General features: G+C 39.0%; 1 protein-coding gene across 11 annotated transcripts in view; it reads left to right on the plus strand.

The window, feature by feature from the left end:
* Positions 1-23,576, plus strand: part of inpp4b (inositol polyphosphate-4-phosphatase type II B) — a 191,256-nt gene that overhangs the window by 159,403 nt on the left and 8,277 nt on the right. For 10 of the 11 annotated variants that reach the window (XM_086032471.1, XM_086032469.1, XM_086032472.1 and 7 more), the window contains 8 exons: positions 1-2; positions 2,606-2,714; positions 11,532-11,715; positions 17,642-17,896; positions 18,878-19,022; positions 20,681-20,856; positions 22,261-22,384; positions 23,440-23,566. The exon at positions 1-2 is cut by the window's left edge and continues 103 nt beyond it. In XM_086032471.1, coding sequence (XP_085888597.1) covers positions 1-2; positions 2,606-2,714; positions 11,532-11,715; positions 17,642-17,896; positions 18,878-19,022; positions 20,681-20,856; positions 22,261-22,384; positions 23,440-23,566 — 1,122 coding nt within the window. The remainder of the gene's footprint in view (positions 3-2,605; positions 2,715-11,531; positions 11,716-17,641; positions 17,897-18,877; positions 19,023-20,680; positions 20,857-22,260; positions 22,385-23,439; positions 23,567-23,576) is intronic. The other variant, XM_086032470.1, reaches the window with a different exon arrangement.

Genomic DNA, 23,576 nt, shown 5'->3' on the forward strand with positions numbered 1-23,576 from the left:
AGGTCCATGCAGCCTCGCTCATGTTTATTTATTAGTTGCTTTATTGACTTTTCAAGCATCACCTCACATCGCTCCGCCGCTTTTAATTGAGAGCATAACCTCGGAACGAAACCAGAAGGCAGTGTTGGAAGGCGCCTTTTATATGACACATGCTCATGCCTCCATTGTTGAGTCATTAGAGTTTTGAGTTTTATGGCAAGTCAACTAACTGTGTGGCTGCGTTTTGCTCATATGTAATAACACGAATAACATGAATGAATTTCTTTATTACAGAATCAGAGTTCAGACACAAACAAACCGGATGCACAATACACAAAAAAACAAATATATATACAATTATACACACAGACCAAGGTAAAAAGAAAAAATACAAATACTAAGAAGCAAACTAACAAATTCTTTGCAGGTTATTGTCACCCAATGAGTGTACATGGCTCAAATTTCAATCAGATGAAATCTTTGTCAAATTGGTCATTGAAGGAGGCCTGGAAATGGCCAAACTGACCCAAAAATGGACAGTTTTTCAAATGAAATACATTTTGGTCAACATTAACGGTACGTATACTTCAAATAGTGATTTCTCTTCCATGTGAGTGCCTCAAGTGTCACAAGAACAATAAGGCATTGCCACCATCTGGAGACTAGGAATGCTAATAACTAGGCCAACAACAAAACAGTGTGCGTTACTTAACTGCATGTGTCTTGATTTGTGTAGTAGCGTTACTTGGGTCAAATGTGGTAGAAATCAGACAAGGAACTGATCTTAAAATGGCTGCTTTGAACCAAATTATCAGACTTTTCATGTCTTAGGACTATAATGTTAAAAATGTTCATGACTTGAAAAAACTTGGAATGGATTATTACCATTTCTGACCAAATCCAAACATACAGGTTGACCAGTATTCTATATTTTTCAGAGAATAGGCGGTCAGTAGTTTTAAGTTTTTTTGGGTTTTTTTACAATACAGTCTGTTAAAAAAAAAAAAATGGCAATAAGAAAACCGAAGTGTTCTTCACGTATCTTTTTTTTTGTTTGTTTTGGTGGAGATGCCGACGTCATCGGACACAAACAAGCACAGACGGAGTCATTGTGTCCTGAGTGAACTTTGTTCTACTTTCTTTGCTGCAGCAGAACCAATTAATAGCGAGTCGGACTTGTGAAAAGCCCGCAGGGAGGAGGAAGACGTGAAAAGAAGTGTGGCGGCAAACAAGTGCCACACGGCCCTGACACACAGGGATGATTAATGGAAGTGGGTTGGCGCAAAGTCACAGAGCACCCCACAAAACCATACATGTCAAATGACTATTGTGGTCTTCTGGGCGGGGGGATAAGGGTCAGGGTTTTCCTGTCACAGTGGACGGAACCATATCAGTTGTGGCAATATATCCTATAACAAAGTCATAAACACTAGGGGAAAGAAATACAGTTGCAATAAAACTCCAACTTGTTGTCTGGCTAGTTTATTCCTCACAAGAACTGGGAGAAATTATGAAGAATGCAGTCTCCAACATCCTCACACAAAACACTGAATCGCCTCATGATTATAAACATACAATTGTTACTTGGAGTAGTGGACCGAAAATCTGTGAGTAATTGACAAGCCCCAAAAGAACTACCGGTAGTTGAAATACGGCATTCTAATTAAGATTGTGTTTGCAGAAAATATACATTAAGCAGCAAAAATGCACCCACTTTTAGCCATCTCATGGGACGGCCATTTTGTCACTTTTGTCGACTGAAGATGACATCGAAGTTGCTCAGGGCTCAGATAACGACCAATCGCGGCTCACCTGTTTTCTGAAGCTGAGTCATCTTCAGTCGATAGAAATGACAAAATGGCCGCCTCCTGAGCTAGCTAAAAACGGGTGGATTGCTCATATTCCACAAACGCAATATTAATCAGAATTCTGTGATTATGCTAGTGGGCCTGCCTGCATAGAACATATTCTGGCAAAAAATATGTTTGGATTGACTTCCCTTAAGATACCAGTAAGGCATTTCAAACAAAGAGGATTATAAAATAATGTGACCTCCGAAGGAGGTCAAATTCTTGGATTTATTTACAGTAGTCTGAAACAAGACTGAACATCTAGCATGTACACAAGCATGAACCCGTGTTACATAAACAACTGCAGTCAGTTTTTTAAATTGTTCAATACAAACAAACTACCTTTACATGAGGCCCATCAATAATATGTAGCATACGAACCTAAATAACACACAAGCACAAATTACAGGTAATGGGCAAACAAACATGCATACTGGTACTTTATACAAACTTATTGTTATTGCACTTTTACACACAATAAATGTTAGAAACCAATCATAATGGCAAAACAGACTACACAAACCATCACGCCACTGATTAAACCTAATAACCACAAAAAGATGTCACCAAAGTAGTACTTGAGTTGCTTTAGCCTGAGCACAAAAAATGTAACTAGGCAAGATTTTCTGCAAATAACAAAGGAGTGGTCGCTTTGAAAAATCTGAATAGGCAACTTGGTGATATTTCCCAAAGCATGTTAATGAGCACTTTTTGTCGCAATCGATTCTCTATATTGAAGACGAGCGCACTTAACTGGGCGTCATCCTCCTTTGCAGACGCGTCGTACGACATTGTCACGGCGGGCGCCCCCGCTGCACACTTCCAGGGCTTCAAGGGCGGCGGTCTGCAGCGTCTCCTCAGCAGATACGAAGCTGAGAAGAAAAGGTAACACCGGCCGGCCCGGAGATGCGTGCATTATTCCTTTTTTTTTTCCTTTATTTTTGACTTTCAAAAACAGAATTTACCCTCTGACCTCAATTTTGTTTGGAATTTCTCTCCATTTAACGCAGAGAATATGTTTCTAACCCACCAGCGATAGGTGAAAATACAGAGAGATCGTTTATTTCTTTTTTTTTTTTATACAGTATATATATGCAGGGTCCACTGCATATATATTTTTTGCCCCATTTTTTCTTGGAAAACACATATTGGAGGTTTTTCAGCTTTCAGGGAAGAATTACACAGGTCAATATATTTGTATTAAATTGTTTATCAGAGATGCAGGTACATTTTCTAAATGAATTTTTTGCATTGATCCTGAATTTGCCCTCACCTTTTTCTCTTTTCATAATAATAATAATATAATATGAGATATGGTAATATAATTTGTAATATTTATGAATTAAGTTTAGGGTTAGGTTTAGGAAGACATTTTTTTTTCTGAAACGTCATAGGCTATAAAATGTAACCCATGGTCAATCCGTATAGCGCAAGCTTTTATCGATGAAACTTAAAAATCAAAAATGAAAATATCTCAAAAAACTGATGTGCTAGAAAAGAATTAAAGACATTTTTTAAATCAGTGTCTAAAACACATTTAAGGACACATAAAGCCATCTCTGATTAAAATTTGCTGTTGACCAGTGTTATTTGGGTTCATTATTTTTTTTTCCCCCAATGCATTTCAATGGCATTGATTATATGCGGATTTTTGATATTTAAAGGCTGGCCTGGTCCCTATCACCTGTGAATAGTGCGCTAAACACATTTAAACTTTTTGAAATTCATTTTCTAAAGTATTCCGAAAATCCAATTGAAGTGCACAAAAAACAAATTGGCAAATGTGTCTTCAAGTAGCTGGCTATAGGTTCCACAGAAATAAACACATATAGGTGATTTTGCAAAGAGCGAATTTCAAATTTGTGGGGGATTACTGTAGTTCATTTTGACCGGAATTGATGCGGTAATAAACATAAAAAAACACACATTATTTTTTTAACATGAACTTATTCATTGTAGAAGTATAAAATGAACCAACAAATTGAATGAAACAAATGGCAAAACATAACATGGCAATCTAACTTGATTTAAGAACTCATGCCTGAAATAGAACAGGAAGTCAACCATATTGCTCTGAAGCATCCATTTTAGTTGCATCCCAGGGCTCGTACTGTGACTGCTTTTTAACGTGGGCAGAGCATGACGTCAAACTTTGATCCTTTCTAGGATTTGTCTTGGAAAAGGGGGTGAAAAAAATGTGCCCCGGACACCAGTTAGGTGGGCAAGTCTATAGCCCTTCTGCGCATTTGTGAGATGTAATACCCTTCCATACCATCGGCGGCGGCAGTCACCATTTCTCATGGTTAGAAAAATCCAACCGGAAAGCTGTTGGCCGGGGGCGGATTATAAAAACGTAAACAATGCATTCAGCTCTATTCTTCGTTCACGATGAACTCTCACGAGAAGGAAACCATCACGTTCTTGACACGGTATTGTGAAATATTTACATTGTCAACCCTCGGTCTTATACTTGTAAGAAGATTAAGGCAGCGGAGGCACGCTCGCTGTTTTTCCGCTTTTGTCACTTCCCGTTGGTGCTCCTGGCGCTGATTTGCCAGCTAACAGCCAATCAGAGTGACCAAATGTCACGACTGGCGACGCCGATTCAACATGCGTAACCGCCCCCAAGACGCTTACAGACGGGTTACGACACCACGACGGTGGCCACTACGCCAAACGGACGGCGCTTAAAGACGGACGGCGCTTAAAGACGCCACGACGCTTAACGACCTCTGACGTCGGTTTGATGTATCAGGGCCTTCTCAGAACACAATGCACCAAAAAGTCTCAAGGACCCGGGCACCAAATTGAAAAGGAAGTTGGGCGTATGCTTTGAAGTAGACATTTGGGGCTAATTCCAAGGGCTCTCACGTTGAGTCGCACCCATTAAACCTACTGCGGGTGCAGACGGTAAAACAACCCAGTAAGGATCGCCCGCCCGTTGTACTCAGTTTCTTTTATTAAAGCATCTCCAAGACCAAAAAACTCATCTAAGGTGTGCCCGCTCTGGCCACCAATGTGATTTCCTCAAACATGAAAGATGAGCACTCCTGGCCCGTTTGGCCGCAGAACTGAGCCATGTGTCGCCGTCATTCCCTGTGTGGTCACTTGAGTGATGCCAGAAAAAATGAAGGGTGATTTTTATTTTTTTTCCTCAGTGCCCAAGCTCCCCGTAGATTGCGAAGCCATTACAGTCCATGCCAGATCCAATTAGTGGTGGAGTTTTCAGCAGCACCACACCAGGAGTGGACCACAAGAAAATGAATGCAAAAAAGAATTTTTTTTTTTTTTGAACCATAAAAAACGAAGACTTCTTCACACTTACGCGCACTCGTGATGGTCTTTCCTATCTGCTAGCGTAGCATTATGCTGATAAACGGAACATATTGTAAAGAATCCATTGAAGTGAAAAGGAGAGATTAGACTTGAGACACAATCCTCCAGGGAGACAAAAGCTTTTTGTTTCATATTTGACTTAGCTAATGACTCGCTGTAGCTTAAAAAACTTTCCAATTTTCCGCCTGGCTAGCTGCCGAGAGCCTGGCGCTTCACCTTATCCACGTTTTGACTCGCCCCATTTGACAATAGTCTTTTCAAGTACGACTTAATGTTGTTTCCACTCAGTCATGCTCTAAGGGACTCTTGCCTGACTCCACTTTTTGTACACCTTGCCAAAAATATTTAGGGACACCACTGTAACAGATGACCCGATCCTTCGTTATTGAATCGGGTTTGATTTTAAAATATGAGTGCATCGTTACACGGACTACTGAATTAGTCCCAGAATACAGCAGCTTGAACCAGTCTAAAAAAAGGATTACAGAGTTATGGGTATAATTCGGATTGATGTTGTTACTGATGACTTGTTGTCGCTTCAGGGTCCGACATTAACAGTGGCCCAATGGCCCGGGCCACCCGAAGCTAACTGGTGATGGTCCGACCGGAAGAACTTCATTTAGCCAAAAGTAGGGTGTAGTAATCACGGTAGGGCTAAAGTAGTCACGTTAAAGCGACAACATTTGATGCGACATGGACTGGTTTTACATAAAGCAATATTTTGGTGGGTCGGCATGGAAAGAATTGAAAATAAATGAATGAAACTACAACTCACCATTACGCTGAACGAAATTGTCGTAATTCATGTACTCGTTTTACTTCAATGAGCAGGTCCCATCTTGAGGTTATGGGGGAGAATGACACGAATCATTTCAAGACTATTTGCATGATTCATTTGACTGCTAAACTTTATTATGCGGTTGAAAAAAAAAAAAAAAAAAAAGATCTTTTCGTGAGGGGAAGTCAAAATGAACAACTGGGTTTATGTGGCCGCTAATACGTGCACACACTTCATATCTGAGGATCTGGCTTTGTTGTGAATTAACCAATCACATTCAAACTTATGTTAAATGGGAAGTCAGCGCAAGCCTGCTTCTGATCTGAACTATTTCGGCCCCATGCTAAAAGCTTTTACGCCTCTCTGACAACTTGTCTCTGATATGAACATTTGATTGATGAAATTCACATTAGATCGAAATCCTGACCGATCCAAAATTTGCTAAGTAGGTTTACCAATCATCCCTACCCAGAAAGCCACGTACATGTGTGATATGCACAGACATACAGCATACTGGCTTTCTTCTACACGTTTGCAATCTGTTCACTGTGATATTAATCCATCACAGTTGGAGACGGACACAGCGACAAAGCCGAAGCACAGAGGTGTTAGCGGGAGGCCAATCAAAGAGCAATTTGTCTTTGTTCTCGCGCCCTAGAAAGGAGGCGGGGACGTTCATCTGGTGGATTGTTGCATGCGTGTGTAGCTTTCAACATCTATTAAAAACCTTACATCAGCCCAACTTGGCAATGACCGGCACGTCTGATGTAGTTTGTCTTGCAGGATTGGCCCCGAAAGAGTTTAATCAATATTTGCGTTTAGTATTCTTTGGGAGGACGCGGACGCAAGCGCAGCCGACATTTATCTTCCTTTAATACATGCAGTCCCGCTTTAATTGCTCTTCTAAAAGTCTGCCTTTAATGGAACCCTATACGCTGTGCATTTACCGAAGCGATCTAATCTCACATTAACAGCCTCTCTTTGACTTATTCAGATTTATAATGCTAGTTTTTTCTTTCAGGAAAGCTCTGAATATTGCTGTGTTTTGACAGCAATATGAATTAGGAAGAAGCCTGTTAACTAACAAACAACAAATCGTATAGTGGACTTTGGATTTAAAATGTATTGTCAAGCTGTATTGAACAAAGTAGTTGTCGTTATTGTGGAAGTACTTCTGGGACCACATGTCACATAATAGTCTCCTGGGTGTTTTAGTGTCCGACTTAATGTGATGTGGCAGGATGTTGTCCAACAAAACAACTTCCCGCTTGTGCTGGAGACACAGGACATTGGCGCAGGTCCATTTTATATACTGTGACTGGTCTAATTTGGCTCGCACGCCAAAGAGCTGTCGTGTACAAGTTCTTCCGGCCCCTTAAGGTTTAAGTCTGGCCGGAGGGTACTTCTCTTCTGAAAGCCATGACATGGTGTCAGAAAGGGAATGATTAGCCTTGCAGCCACAATTCCATGGGGACAGGGTGCGATTCAGGGGATGAGAGGCTCTTTGGTGTGCAGGTTGTTCCACCCAGTAGACCTGGGGTAGATTTTGGAGTGAGGATACTCCTTTTTCAGTTGATAAACTGAATTGGGATGAACCCTAAAAGTTCCCAGGTTCAAATCCAGGTTGAAGGAATTCAGAGTTCTCAGACATGGTTTCAGAAGTCATTGGTGGTATGGAAGGACCTTGGTGACTCATGATCCCTTAAGATTTCAAAACTGGGCAGAGGGTTCTCACCTTTAGAGTTTTGACAAATGTGTCAGAACGTCAATAAACCAGAGGCCTGAACCTGGCTTAAGGGTACTCCGCTTCAAATGTCAGAAGTGGGATGATTAGCGATGAGCCCATCTGCTCAGTGCTCGGCAGAAAGGACCCTCGGGACGGATGAGTCCTGCGCTATAAACCATAGAGATTTGAGAATCTGTTTGGTGTCATGGTCAATGTCTCGGTTTTTCGACCCAATGGACCTGAGTTGAGTGGAGTGTACAGTTCTCCTCTTGAGGATTGTAGGATAAACGTGCAATTACTTGATATCATTGTCGGCACACAAGTTTTTTTCAAACCAAAAGACCCAGATTCAAATGCGGATTGAGGGAATTCAGAGTTCTTAGATATGGTGTAAGGACAATTACTTGTGAGGTCGTTCATGGTGTGGCAAATGGTGGCAGTATTAGCATGAACCCTGTGCAGTTGACTCGGGGGGATGATTGATACTCTTTGGTGTCTTGGTACAGTTTAAGTGTACACGTTTTTCCAACTCAAAAGACCTGAGTTCTGAAAAGTTGGGTTAAAAATTAAATCAGAAGTGTGACGAATAGCCATTTGGAAGAACCCTTAGGATAGGTTCAAGTTAAAATCCTGGTTGATGGAACTTGGTGTTCTTTGGTGTCAGAAGTGGAATGATAAATTGTGATGGGGGGAAAAAAAACACGGAATACACCAATTGTAGTCACGGTTGCTGGTTGTCGTCTAATCCGATGCAATACGATTCATTCCAAAAACACAATATAATTGTCCAATTATGGTGCGAACACTCCATTTAAGATAGCAAGTGACGATTAAGTCCAATTCCTATGTGATTCACTGAAATTATATGTTTCACACTCTGTGACTCAGTTGAATTACATTATTATTCACACAATAATTCACTTTAATTATGACACGATTCACTCAGTTATGATTCAATGCAATTAACTTCAGTCAAATATGCTGTGATTCACTCCAAATTGTGATATAATTGACTGACATTAAGATACGATATGACACGATTCAGTCCAGTTAGATGTAATTTATACATGACGTTAAGATTCAGTTTAATTTGCTCAGATTCACGCCAATTATGATGCTATTTACACAGTTCAATTAATTCCAAATAATATGCGATACGATTCTGTCCAAATACGATCCAATTCACACAAATTAAATCTCATTTACATATGATCCAAATCCATCAGATAGGATTCACACCAGTTAGATTTTACACCGTACGTTTCAGTCTCATCTGCCATGATTCAGCCCAATCACGATACTATTCTTATGATACAATTCACTCCAATTAAGATACGTTACCATTCAGTCCAGTGACTATATTATTTCATCTAGTTACATTTCACTCTAATTACGACACAAGTCACACGATACAATTCAGTCCAATTCCAATCTAATTTCGAGAAAGTATACTATGATCCACTCAAATTATGATAACGGCTCACTCCGACTAAAATGCAATACGATTTCATATAATGTGATTCAAACTTTTTTTTTTTCTCATCGTTATTATATACCATTCCATTGTGATGCTTATTTAATTTTTGAAAAACATGTTTTTGTCTAAAAATATCTACACTTGAAACTACACTGTATGGAATTACACATTCTGTAGATCCCAAATGCTTCCACCACCCCACCCCCTTCTATTCTTTTATATATATATATTTTATCCCTTGTAATTTAGAGCAAGGTGGCGGAAAACAATAACAAGTGGAAAGAACAAACTTAACTTTGAAGTCATGCATCTCAACAGGAAGCAGCTCTTACCCTCTAAACCAAAAGGAAAATAACAAGTTCTTGGGGGAGCAAAAAGCCGGGCTGTGCTAATCCGGGGAGCTTGTGGGATTGTCTTCACCTGCATGTAAGTGTTAATTTGCCTTTGGAATTCCAGGTGTAAAAAGCACGTCTTGTACTATACCCTTGGTGTTCAATCAGACATCTCAAGATTTTGAAAGTGTCAGAAGTCATTAGTGTACCTCGCACATTCGATTGCCTCGGAGACTGACAGAAATGCTGATGAGGCAATTTAAGTCTCTCAACCATGTCCTTGCTATAAGGTGACCAGTTGGGGCACCATGATTTCATGCTGCAGTGCCCTTTGAGATTTCTGGTGGGTAGTTGAATACTAATAATAATATAATAATAATAATAATAAAGAAATAAACACACGAAGACGGTGTCCTCTGAGTTCAGTAAGATGCATTGATATTAGTCGATTTTTTTTTAAGATGCAGAGTATTGTTTTTTTTTTTTGGTTTTATTGTTTATATGTCTTAAGTCGTTTGAACTACCTTTCATCGGCCTATCTATGTAATTTTGCATTGTGTGTTTGCATTAAACTAGTGGGCATAGTTAGTTTGGGTTAAATACATAACAAGGGATGAACAATGAATTATATTCAAATCGACATCGTACTGTAGAAGAATGCAATTTTCAATTTGCAGAGGCTGCAATTCGGGGGGAAAAAAAAACAAGATAAACAGCTCTCTGGTTTTCTCTCATCAATGACGCCTTAGGGCTAAGTGACTCTCGGGCCTAGTCTACATTCAAGCTTTACAAATGACTGCCTCGCTCATGGCAGGAAGTTAGCGGGGGGGGGGGGGGGGAAATATGACTCATTCCAAGTCTGTGGAATGTTCACCCCGGGAGAGTGTTTGACTGGGGTAATTTGCCCCGGATCTAGGAAGTGACAAAAGGTGTTTTTGTCTGAGTCTAAATGGCTCCCTTCAAAGTGAGGAAAAGATGAAATATTCATAAAGCGACACACATGGAAAGACATTGGACCTGCGGCTTGAATTTGACAGCTCAGCCTGAAAACCTGGAGAGTGTTGGACCGTCGTGGCGTGAAGCAACAGCATAAATTAGAAATCATATTTTATTTCAATTTATTTATCTTAAGTAGTAATAGTATGTAGGAGGATCGTGCGCAAAAAGAATGCATTGTAATCGCACTGTACTCTTTTAATTGATTTAATTCTTGGAATATTGCAAGCCCTTTGAGATACTTTTGTGATTAAGGGCTTGACTACAACATTTATCACAGAACACTTATTGTCATTTTATCATGATTTTATTCTTGAAGCAATATGGCTATTCTCATATCTTTTTTTTTTTATCTGCTTATTTCTCCTAAATGTATTTATTGAAAAAAAAAAAAGTCCATATTAAATTTTTTTAAATAAAACTTTTTTCTTTATTTTAAGACTATTTTAAAAGAAATAATTGTACTATAATCATTTAATTTGCTGCATTATGATGAAAAAAAATCACTTATTTTCATAATATAACCTTTTTTGTAATCCCAAAACACCATTCTCGTAGTAGGCCAACTTTTATAAAATTTACAAAAAAAACCCCTTGGTCTTATTTTTGTAAATTGCAACTTTTTTCTTGAAAAATATACATTTATAGTTACTGTACATGGGTTTAAAAAAATAAATAAATAAAATTCCTATCAAGAGCGTACTAGTGGACACTGCCGGGGATTGGGACTAAGGCCTGCTATGAATCGCAAAAATCCACAAACTATTGACCCAAAAGAGATTTGTAATTAATTACATGGAGATGCCATGAGATGCAAAGCTTTTAAAACGGAGAGGATCATGAAAAATCAACTTCTAGAACAACTGTATTCAGTGAGTTAAGTTATTCACCACAAACAAACCACCTTTACGTGATGCTCATCAATATTACCAGGTATTAGAATATTAGCCTAAATAACACGGGGTGCATTTAGAGTCCACTAAGCAAATAAGCAATTTCCACTGAAGGTGGAGAAGAAGTTAATGAAATGTGTTGTTTGTTGTTTTTGTTGCTGCAGTTTCAGCACGGCCTACCAGTGTATCTACTACTCCCCCGAGCACACGGCCAAAGCTCAGGAGGTCCTGAGCAGCGTGAGCCTCCTGCAGCCACTCATCGGCACCTTAGCGGACCAACTATTACACGCTGCTCATGAGCATTCTTCTCCCAGCCTGAGGGAGGCGCTCAAGAACCTCTCGGACAAGGTGAGGAAATCCATAAGCGGCGTGCGGCGTTTGGCCACTAATGTGCGCATAATATTATGTATTTTCTCAAGTAAGTAAAAAAGTAAGTAAAGTAAAATAATAATGGCGACGTATATACTGTTTTTCTAAAGAAAATTCAAATAAATGTTTCTTTATTCTCATGACTTTTTTCATCTTCATATATTTTGGGGGATTTTTTTTTTCTTGAAAAATACCATTGTTTTCTTTATATTGCACACGTTTTTTTCTTTGAAAAATAATGTATATGACTTTTTATTAAAATATGAGTTTCATTGATTTTTTTTTTTTTTAAGATTCATTTGTTTAAATCACCTTTAAATTACCTTTATAAAAATGACTTTCAATATGAATTTTAGAAAAATACTTTTTAAAAAACATTTACAATACAGTGGAACCCCTACATAGTCGCAGTTTGACACTTGAGTAGTTTTAATTTCTTTTGTAATTTTTAAGTTTTTTTTGTGGAAAATGTATATTGAATGTTCGTGGGGTTTTTTTTGTTCCATTAGCATTTCAATGGGTGTCACTGTATTACAGATTCTTTTCTCAAAAACACATTATTCCCTTACTATTACCATTTCTTATTCTCTGAAAAAAAATCTGACTTTAATACATTTTCAAAATCATGACTTAAAAAAAAAAAAAAATACAACTTAATACATTTCTCAAAAAAACATCAGATTTAAAAAAGGGATTTCAATTATGATTTTTTTTTTTTTTAAATACTACATCACACACAATGTTCCCCAGAAAGATTATTAATAATTGTAACATTACAAAAAATATCTCAAAGGTAAGACTTTTTCTCATACGGTAATTTGGTTTTTTTTTTTTTTTTTTTCTTGAATACAAACTGTTAAAATTACAAGTGTATTCTTGGTGCATAATGAGTGCTCACTAATATCTTATCTCCGTACATTGGATTTCTTCTGGTAATATTACAAGAAGAAGAAGAATGCGACTTATTGCGATCTTGCGGTTGATCGGAGCACCGCTCCCACCGCTGACATCTTTTTTTATCAGCATAATTAATGAATGACATCTGCTGCTGTCAGACTGCAATCTGCTGTGCCAGAGATTGTTTTTAGCCCGCGTGGAATGGAGCCCAATCAGCCCGCGTTAATTGCCGCGCTCGCTTCACTCTCATCCCTGATTAGACACGCACGTACCTGCCAGGGAAATGTCGGCCCTGGTCAGTGGACGCCCGTCGGGGGGGGACCCGAGATCTCTGATTGGAATCTCAACAATACGCGCGTGTGTGTGTGCGTGCGCGCGCGAGTATGAATTGGAGAAAATGTGAGTGGGTGAGTGAGTGAGTGAGTATGAATTGGAGAAAATGTGAGTGAGTGAGTGAGTATGAATTGGAGAAAATGTGAGTGAGTGAGTATGAATTGGAGAAAATGTGAGTGAGTGAGTGAGTATGAATTGGAGAAAATTTGAGTGGGTGAATGAGTGAGTATGAATTGGAGAAAATGTGAAGTGAGTGAGTGAGTATGAATTGGAGAAAATGTGAGTGAGTGAGTATGAATTGGAGAAAATGTGAGTGGGTGAGTGAGTGAGTATGAATTGGAGAAAATGTGAGTGGGTGAGTGAGTGAGTGAGTATGAATTGGAGAAAATGTGAGTGAGTGAGTGAGTATGAATTGGAGAAAATGTGAGTGAGTGAGTATGAATTGGAGAAAATGTGAGTGGGTGAGTGAGTGAGTATGAATTGGAGAAAATTTGAGTGGGTGAATGAGTGAGTATGAATTGGAGAAAATGTGAAGTGAGTGAGTGAGTATGAATTGGAGAAAATGTGAGTGAGTGAGTATGAATTGGAGAAAATGTGAGTGGGTGAGTGAGTGAGTATGAATTGGAGAAAATGTGGGTGGGTGAATGAGAGAGTATGAATTGGAGAAAATGTGAGTGGGTGAGTGAGTGAGTGAGTATGAATTGGAGAAAATGTGAGTGAGTGAGTGAGTATGAATTGGAGAAAATGTGAGTGAGTGAGTATGAATTGGAGAAAATGTGAGTGGGTGAGTGAGTGAGTATGAATTGGAGAAAATTTGAGTGGGTGAATGAGTGAGTATGAATTGGAGAAAATGTGAAGTGAGTGAGTGAGTATGAATTGGAGAAAATGTGAGTGAGTGAGTATGAATTGGAGAAAATGTGAGTGGGTGAGTGAGTGAGTATGAATTGGAGAAAATGTGGGTGGGTGAATGAGAGAGTATGAATTGGAGAAAATGTGAGTGGGTGAATGAGTGAGTATGAATTGGAGAAAATGTGAGTGAGAGAGTGAATGAGTGAGTGAGTATGAATTGGAGAAAATGTGAGTGAGTGACTGAGTGAGTGAGTATGAATTAGAGAAAATTTGAGTGAGTATGAATTGGGGAAAATGTGAGTGAGTGAGTGAGTGAGTGAGTGAGCGAGCGAGCGAGCGAGTGAGTATGAATTGGAGAAAATGTGAGTGAGACAAGAAGTGAATGCGACTGAGTATCAATTAGAGAAAATGTGAGTGAATGAGTATGAATTGGAGAAAATGTGAGTGAGACAAGAAGTGAGTGAGTGAGTGAGTGAGCATATGAGTGAGTGAGTGAGTAAGAATTGTAGAAAATGTGAGTTAGACAAGACGTGAATGTGAGTGAGTAAGTGAGTGAGTATGAATTGGAGAAACTGTGAGTGAGAGAGAGTGAATGTATGTGTGAGTGCGTCCCTGTGTGTGTACTTGCTAGAGAGAGTGAATATGTGTTAGTGTCTCTCGTATGAGTGAATGTGTGTGAGTTAGACGTACACACTCACACGCATACACAGAGACTGAGTATGTGTAGGAGAAAGTGTGACAGTCATGTATTTGATAGTCAGAGGGCGTGACGTATTTAAAATTCTGTTTGTGATTGATCAAACCTGCGCTGGCTGATTTTGTATTTTTAAGTAGCGCATCTGAAAGGCAGCTTCAAACCAAACCAATAATCTTCATTTTGGAAATTTTACCATGAACTTTATTCATTTAAAGTTTACAGCTTTTTTCTTAGTATAAAATCCACTTTATTTTTCAGAAAATTACAGGGGGTGGGGGCTGGGGTGGGGGGCTTTCGAACACATACAACTTTAATTTGCTTCTATTCCAGTTTTTGCAGGGTCATTTTCTTTCCCCCTGTGCATATTGTGTTTTTGTGGTCATAACATATATGTAATGACGTGCTTTGATTGGAGCAAAGAAAGAGTGAAGTTTAGTCCCACTCCACATAAAATGGCCAGCCTGCTTGTCACATTACTTTCAATTTTAGCTTTCATACTTTCTATTGTGTTCATTTTATTTGGACTTCCTGCTTGCTTTGTCATTACTCTCTTTTAGTTGCCACCGTCGTTCAATAAGAGGTGTTGTTTGGGAAAAAAAACGCTAGTGGGAGTCATTAGAATGATTGGTGGCATTCCACGGCGAATAATATGTGTCGGGCTTACCTGAAGGAGGAGATTTCAGACCCTCCTCCTATGTACAAATGTGCTATTTTTATGTCCGTTTTTCTTCTGTTTTCTTCCTATTTCTCAGCTCAGGGAGTCCACAGAGGCCCATTTTACCTCCTCGATAATCACGCACATGCAGGTTGGAGTGTGTAGCAGAATGTCTCCGGGGCGGTGTCTTGTGGCTCCGCGTGTAAAAGAGAAAGAGAAGCACAGAGGAAACGCAAAGTTGCCATTTAAGCGCTTCCTCGCTCACAAAGAGCCGCCACACTTTGAGATCCATTTTGAGGGCGCATCCTGCGGCGCCGCCAAATGCCACTTTTTCTTTTTTTTCTTCTTTTTTTTTCTTTTTAAACACCGCAGGAGAACAGTTATGTTATCACTCCAATGCACCGGTAAAACAACAGTGTGTGAGTTGCAGCAACTGCTTGAAGAGATCACCAAAGTCCCAATTGTTGCTTTTCTAAAAGTATGAAAGTGAGCTCACTATTATTTTTTAAGGTAAGACTCTCTGAAAGTAGTTCTCCATTTTACAAGTGACACAAGTGGGAATTTTAGGGGGAAAAATACACATTAAAGAAATTCGTAATTCAGACAGATATTTTTTTTGTTTTTTTTTAATTGTTTAAAACTGTTTAAAAAAAAAAAAATTAAATCCTCCAATGCATTTCAATATGAGTCAATGGCACGCAGATTTTCACGATTTACAGGCGGGCCTGGTCCCTTTCCCCCGTTGGGGTCGACTATACATGAATAACCTTGTCATTTTACATGGATATCTTTTGAACTGTTACCAAGTACTGTATTAAAATAATCACGTTTTTTAATTTGGGAGAAAAATAAACAAGAGAACGTTATAAGAATGCTTAAGAGGAACATTTCAAAATACAGTATTACAAGAGTAAAGTTGAAATTTTACAAGGAAAAAAAATATAGGTTTTACAAGAATAAAGTTGTAATTTTGACAGTTGTTCCAAAATATTACAAAAACAAAGTTGTAGTTTGAGAACAGAAAAGTTGTGATTTTTAAGAGAGTGAAGCGTAATGACTTTGCAGCTTGCTGATGAAGTTCTTCTCGTTTGCTCGGATGTAATTGCATCGCTGCCGACATGACTCAGGAGAGCTTTTATCACTTTCACTCTGGTTAGAGAGAAAGAGAGGGGCTCGTGGCTTTGGCGTGTTCTTTATGAACGTCGCGAGCAAAGGGGGGGGGGGGACACTCCTCGGAGACGTCGCACATCCAAGTAATTGAATCGTTTATTTGTTGACTCACCGGCCAGAATGTCTTCCTTTCAGCCGTTCTTTTTTCACCTTCCATCCAAAAGGTTTCTTCAGCACAAAATTTTCAGTGTGAAGTTCCACTCAACACGTCACAATAGAAACAACTGCGGAATAGTGAACCGTTCTTCAAAAAGAGGATTTTCAAGCTGTGTAATGCCACTCCCAGTTGATTTACTTTCAAAATAAACATAAAAGTACGAGAGGAGAATTAGACTTTAGGTGTAACAAACACAAAGTAGACTTTAGTCTGCTAGTTTAATGCAATGCTAACACATATTAAACGTAGGTGGCATCAAATTAAACTGCAATAATAAACTAACCACCAAAGGGTGCTGGAACTGCACAAATGGAAAACAACCTGGGCTTTTAAACAGACTTGCTGCTATTAATATCGTGACATGACGACGACGATATATCGTGGTAATTTTAATATCACGATATTACCAATATTGTGAGATCCCTACTAACACATGATGGGAAATGCATATATTGTATGATTGCAAAGAAAATGTTTTGCTTGACATCCGCTTTAATTTTACAACAGAGAAGAAAATCGGACGATGTTTTTTTGGGCGGGGGCGGATGTTTGAATGCCATTATTATTGTCATATTGTAATGTGTTAATGTGTTTAAAAAAACATTTGGCAAATAAAATCAATTTTTAAAATGGCTAATATTGGCCAATTAAATCGGTCGGGCCCTAGTAAATAGGAGCAGAGAAAAAAATCGGGCGATTTGTTTTTTTTGACAATTTTTTGGGGCAGAGGAATGTTTGAATGTCATTATTGTTTTTTATTGACCGTTGGAACGTGCTAATGTGTGAAAATTAAAAATCAGCGAAAAGGTCGGCCATTTTTAAAATACAGTATCTAATGTTGGCTGATTGAATCAGTCAGCCGTTATAAGTAGGGGTACTCCCCACCTACAATTTAGGTGATGAACTGACTGATAAAGCCTTTTGGTGTAAAGGATGAAATGTGTTCAGCAAACCAGAAGAGTCCAATTGTGTACATTTATCTTTTTTGCGGATTGCCATGACCTGAATGACTGAGGCTCTTGCTTTAAGGCCTCCCTCCATCTCACTCTGTCGCTCCCGCTTCCTCCGACATTGCCTTTTGGCTAAAGTGATGCACTAACACCAGCTGTTTGTCTTTTCCCACCGCCTCGTCTCTTACTGGCTGCAGACGGAGCAATTTGTCCACACGCTCAAGGATGAATTGGTCAAGTGCGCCCTGTTGGCACTGCACGCTGCCCAGCCCGGCTACGTGTCCAAGAACCAGAAGGGCGGCGAGCGAAACCAGAGTCCCGTCCGGACGGCGTCGCCCTCGCCGCCATCTGTCGACGAGGCCACATCGTGCAACAACGTGGACGCAACGCAGGGCCTGAGGCGAGGCGAAGACTCCATCCCGCACCACAAAGAGTACGACGAAGAGGAATGGGCAAGTGGCTTTTTTTGTTTGCATTTTACTGTGCGGCAACACGATTTCCTGGTTCAGTAGTATGTATATGTTATATACGGGTGCCAACATAATGGTGCCGTCATTGTAGATGCAAAGTGGTCACATCTGTTCTCCACTTTTAAAAACACGTTTGACACATTATACGACTGAAGCAGGCTTGATGGAACCCTAGGGTTGTAAATATAATCTCTCTTGGATAAAACAATTGCTATTTACATCATAACGGCACCATTTGTGCGTCAGGGTGAAAATCGCTTTGAATTTTTATCCATAGTTACCGGTAGTTTTTATTTCATTTTGACTTTTGTTTTTGGAATTCAGTTAGTTTTAATTAGCTCTTAGAGCAAGTTAGGTTTTTTTTCCAGTTTGTTTTTTTTTGGGTGGGAAAATGCTTAGTTTTAGTTTCCTTTAATTTTACAATTCCCAAATGACCGTTCGACCATCCGTCTTCTGAACGTCCGAACAGGAATACTGAAATAAAAAAATTTCAAATGAACCCTGCAAGCTCATGTATGATATTGACAAAAACAGAAATGAAGGACATTTTCATTATAATTATAGTTATTTTTAAACTATAAACTATAAAATTTGGTGCAGTCATAACACCTGATGTCCAGTTCTTGGTAATGTCACTCTTGTGCCATATTTTGTATACGTCTTCACTGTGCTTAATGGTACAGTATACATAATGCCTTGGATTTTTTTTTTTTTTTCATGACAGTGAAGTTGTGATGAAAATAACAACTTGTGCGCAAATTGTTTTCATTGTCACATTTTCTTTCCAAGGGCAATGTTTTTCTATGAGAGCGACTTGGAGCATTTTACTGGAAACCTTGACCACATGATCCATTTTCTCTCGTCCTTGTTGTTTGGAGTGGTGTGGGCTTTCTTCCTGTTGATGTATTGGCTGGTTGGTTAGCGTAGTGAGTGTGCAGTGTGTGATTGTTGGATTTTTTTCAGGACAGAGTCTGGGCCAGCGTGGCCAAGCGTCTCAACTGCGTCATCGCCATGGTAGACCAGCTGGCCGACCAGGACGACCGCAGCAAGCAGGAACGCGGTGGCGAGCAGCAACAACTCGCTGATGTCATCACCTCACACAACCCCGGTAAGGGAAATATTTGTTTGGAAAATTACAATACAACAATTTTCGGCCTGAGAATGTGCTGCTAAAATTGGATTGATTCCATCCCGGTATTTTTTTTTAAATACAGCCCCAAAAGTCAGTTTTACTTGGCAATGTGACATTTGGTAGACATATCTAACAGAAGCAGACTGACCAAAAAAAAAAATCTTATAAAGCCATGACTGAAAAGACTCAGGAAACCTGCCCTGTTGTTGTGAAGTTGGCCATTTTAGTATCATTTGGCCATTTCCAGAGCTCCTTCAACGCTCGCAGTGTGTGTGCGTGCTGATGTGTTTCGGCTGGAGGGGGACATCATCGATACAACACTGCCCCCTCTTGATAACTAAGAGAATTACCGCATATAAATAAGCCTTGTCTGCAAACCTAAAATTTGATCTCTCAAATCATACAAACAATAGAGATCATTTTTGATTCATTATAAAATATCATAATGTTTTCATTAAAACAGGCAAGCTACATAGATCAGGATCATTTCAAATTTGGGTTACTTGTTGCTTGGCAGAGTTTACAGCGCTCCACTTTTGTTTCTGAGAAAAAGTGGTGACTATTGGTTTCATGTAATGTTTACAATATAATGTTACCGATTTTTGTTTTTTAAGTCTTAATGCAATTTTGGAATTATTTTACATGGGAAAAGTTTAGATGAGTAAAAGTTTTTTTTTTTTTTGCAGCAAATAATATAGTATAAGACTTAAGTTGTAATTTCTGAGGAAAATGGCAAAATGGTGTATACTTTGTAAAAGATAAGAAGTCATTTTATTCAGAGCAGGGTTATAGTAGTTTTGGAGTTTTAATTCGTTTTTATTTCATTTTGACTTATTTTTTTAATTCAGTTATTTTGTTTTTACAGCAAGTTTTATTTTTTATTTTTTCAAAAATGCTTTGTTTTAGTTTAGGTTTTATTATTGTTAGTATTAGGTTTAGTTTTTTGTAATATATAAAGTATTTGGCGAGTGTAAAATAAAATAAAAAAAATGTCACAAAGTATTGTGTAATAAAGTAAAATCAACTACAAATCTCAAACGACTGTTTGACCTTCCTTCTTCTGTACGGATGTACAGCAATACCGAAATAAATACATTTAAAATGTATGTGAAGTGACAAAGATGAAAATTGACATTTTTGCTGTAATTAAAGTTTTCATTAGTTTATAAATGTAAGATGTTTCAGTTAGTATTACTTTTTTTTTTAAGGCATTTTTATTTTCCTAAGCAAAATTGTCAATTTTAATTTATTTTGTTTTTTTTTTTGTTTTCTAATAACCTTGATTCAGATAAAAGGGTTGTAATGGGGAGGTCGGGGTACACAATGACACCCCCTGCACGAGTCAATGAAGTCTGCTGATGCCATTTCATTCTGTCTTGTTTTACAAAGTCTTTTCATCGACGATGCGTCCTTTCCACGAAGACAATTTCATGGTGCGTTTAATGACCTGCCGTTAAGTGTGACTCATCTATTATACATTCTGATGCAGTATAAAAAGTCGCCCTTGAGACGCCAGATGTCCTAGAAAACAGGAAGAGATGTCTTGCTCTCTATCTGTGCCAGTGGGTCAACGCTTAAGACTGCAACTAGAAAATTGTCATTGGAGCTCTTCCTATTTTCCAATGTTGGTACAGCAGGTGACTGGCGGGAGCAGCTGTGCCCCCTGGTGGCCAGGTTGAAGGAGTGCGTCACACAGGTGGTGGACAAGGCCAAGAGAGCCGTCACCTTTGTGCTCTTGCAGGAGGCCGCCTGCAGCATCCCGCAGGGTTTCCTACTACAGCAGAGGAGGGACGTCGTCTTTAGTCAGGCTGTAAGTCAAAACAACAACAATAATAATACGAATACCACTACTACTAATTCTAACAGTAGTAATCATGATAATAATATAAAATATATATCTATATTTATAACGGATTCAAGTAAATTGAATTACAGTATACTGTATGTGGCGGTAGTACAGTAAAGATAATGGTATGAAATTCATTCATTGAATGTGAGCAAAGCAAAATGCACAAACACAAATAAAGCGTAACAAAGCGTGATCACAATAAAGTAGGGAACATTTTAAATGTAAATTAAATCAAGTTAAATCAAATGTGGATGAAACAAAAACGGAAAAAAATAAATATGAATAAAATGCACGTAAATTTATTTGATGAAACAAATGAAATCGAATGAAATGAATAAAAAATACATTTGACGTGTGTACTAAATTAAATCAAACAAGAATCATAAAATTGATGTGGATAAAAAAACAGGGAAGAAAATAGGGATGACTCAAATTGAGTTAAAATACAGTACAATGATGCAAAGTCTAATGTAAACTAAATGATTAAACATTGATATAAATGTAATTAAGCGTGAATACAAATGAATTCCACTTAATTAAGAACAAATACGATTAAATATAATCCTTGATCAAATTTCAAATATATATGTATATATATATATATATATATATATATATAGATATCAAACTACACACGAACAAATAAAGTGGATGTCAAGTAATTAAAACTAAAAAATGAATGAAATAAAATGAACCGATGAGGCGTGCACCCGCTCCTTTGCAGGGGGCGGCATGTAGCCTCTCTTGAAGGCCAGGTCAATGTGAGATGTACTGTAATCTCTTTTTTATTGTTAAAATAAACTACTGTATTTATATTAAGTTATTGCTTTATATCCTCTTACATATCTTAGTGACCAATGATCATCCACTCAAACCCACTTAAGGGAAAATAGTGGAATTATCACGAGGGGACGTTGAACTCATTCCCTCTTGAGCTGTAAAAGCCGTTCACTGGCCTGTGCGTTATCAGCACATGGTATACTTTTTAAAGGTAAGAAGGACACCCCCGGTGTTTTGGTGACACGCAGCTCTAGTGTGTGTGTGTGTGTGTGTGTGTGTGTGTGTGTGTGTGTGTGTGTGTGTGTGTGTGTGTGCGTGTGCGTGTGCGCGTGCGCGTTCGTGAACATGTCCAACCAATTACAAATAAGTCAAGTGCATTTTCAGAGTCCGTACTTACTTACTTACTTGCTCCATTACGTCTAGTTATAGACTGATAGATGATGTCCAGGTCTACCTTTGAATGTTTGAATGCAAAAATAACATGTAGAATTATATGATAAGATAGATAAGAATGCCTTTATGAGGGAGTTCCTATCGTCAACATGTCACTAAAAGGACGTGTGTGTTTGTATGTGTGCGTACCAGCTGGCAGTGTTGGCGTGTGGTTTCGTCATGCGCGTGTACGCAGGAATGCAGGACAAAGGCTTCCTGAGGCAGCTTCACCTGGTTGGCCTTCTGGCCCAGTTCGAAAGCCTGCTCAGCACCTACAGTGAGTTTGGAACCACAATTCATCAAATTATCGGACGTGGGCATTTCACGAAAGTTTGCCGGTCCGTCATTCGTCAAACATCAGCAGCCTGCGGTGCCCGTCCGTCGATCCGTCAATTTTTCTAGCCGAACCAAACTGTTCTTGTCTGTCTTTCAGTCCATCGTGTTATTTTAACCGCGTTTCCAGCAGTAAACGTCAAAGGTCCGCCAGTAAAAAAGGTCCAACAGATGAAAAAACTAGCCATCCGTCTGAACCGATTTGATTACCATGGTAGATGGAGTGCACTATGTACATCATAATGTGTCGGGTTGCTGCTCAAACAGCTCGACACTTACGCACATGTTTTGCTTATCTTACCTACCAGAATCCTCTGCCACATTGTTGCCAAAGGCGCAATCCTAGTGGTCTTGATTTTCTTCTACTTCATCGTCTTCTGTCTTTTGGCAAACAACTTTTGGTGCATTACTGCCGCCTTGTGAAATAAAATGTGGGCCTGAAAAATAAAGTTTCACAACCTCCTAACACCACTCTTTCCAAAGATAAAAGTAGAAATGTAAAACCTAACTCATAAGATCTTCTCTGTAAAACTCTCTCTGTATTCAAAGTAAACTGGTACTATATTACTTCTTAGATAAGCGGTTTGGATAATGGAGGGTCTGCCTGAGAAACTAATGATTGTCTTTGGTGCATACAGCCACCTGCTGTACATATACAGTCAATGCAGTCTGGCTCGCGCTTCCGTCTCTCTTCAGCAAAATGGGTGCCCGTCAATAATGGACTGTGAGGTCCGTTTGGACTTGACCAGGTTATTTATGATTACATAGACGGAGAAAAGTCTACTTCCGTCTATGCTTAATCCATCTATTTTTTTAAAGTTTCCCTGCCTATCATTTTAACATCAGCAAAACGGGTGTCCGTCAGTGACAGATAGACGGACAGGTCCGTTGATCAGACGGAATGCCCACCTCTGCAAATTACAATGTAGGAGCACAGTACAGTAGTGTTTTTTTTGTTTTTTTTCTGAGTTATCGTGCTAACATGGCAACTGTCCCAAGGCGAAGAGATCGGCATGCTGGAGGACATGGAGGTGGGCGTGGCAGACCTCCAGAGTGTCGTGTTCAAGGTGACCCAGGCCAGGACGGACCACCTCAGCGACCTTCAGCCTGTGGTGCGAGGCAGACGGTGAGACTTG

The sequence above is a fragment of the Filicampus tigris genome, chromosome 6, assembly GCF_054856515.1.
Source record: "Filicampus tigris isolate MCC_2025a chromosome 6, RoL_Ftig_1.0, whole genome shotgun sequence".
Lineage (NCBI taxonomy): Eukaryota > Metazoa > Chordata > Actinopteri > Syngnathiformes > Syngnathidae > Filicampus > Filicampus tigris.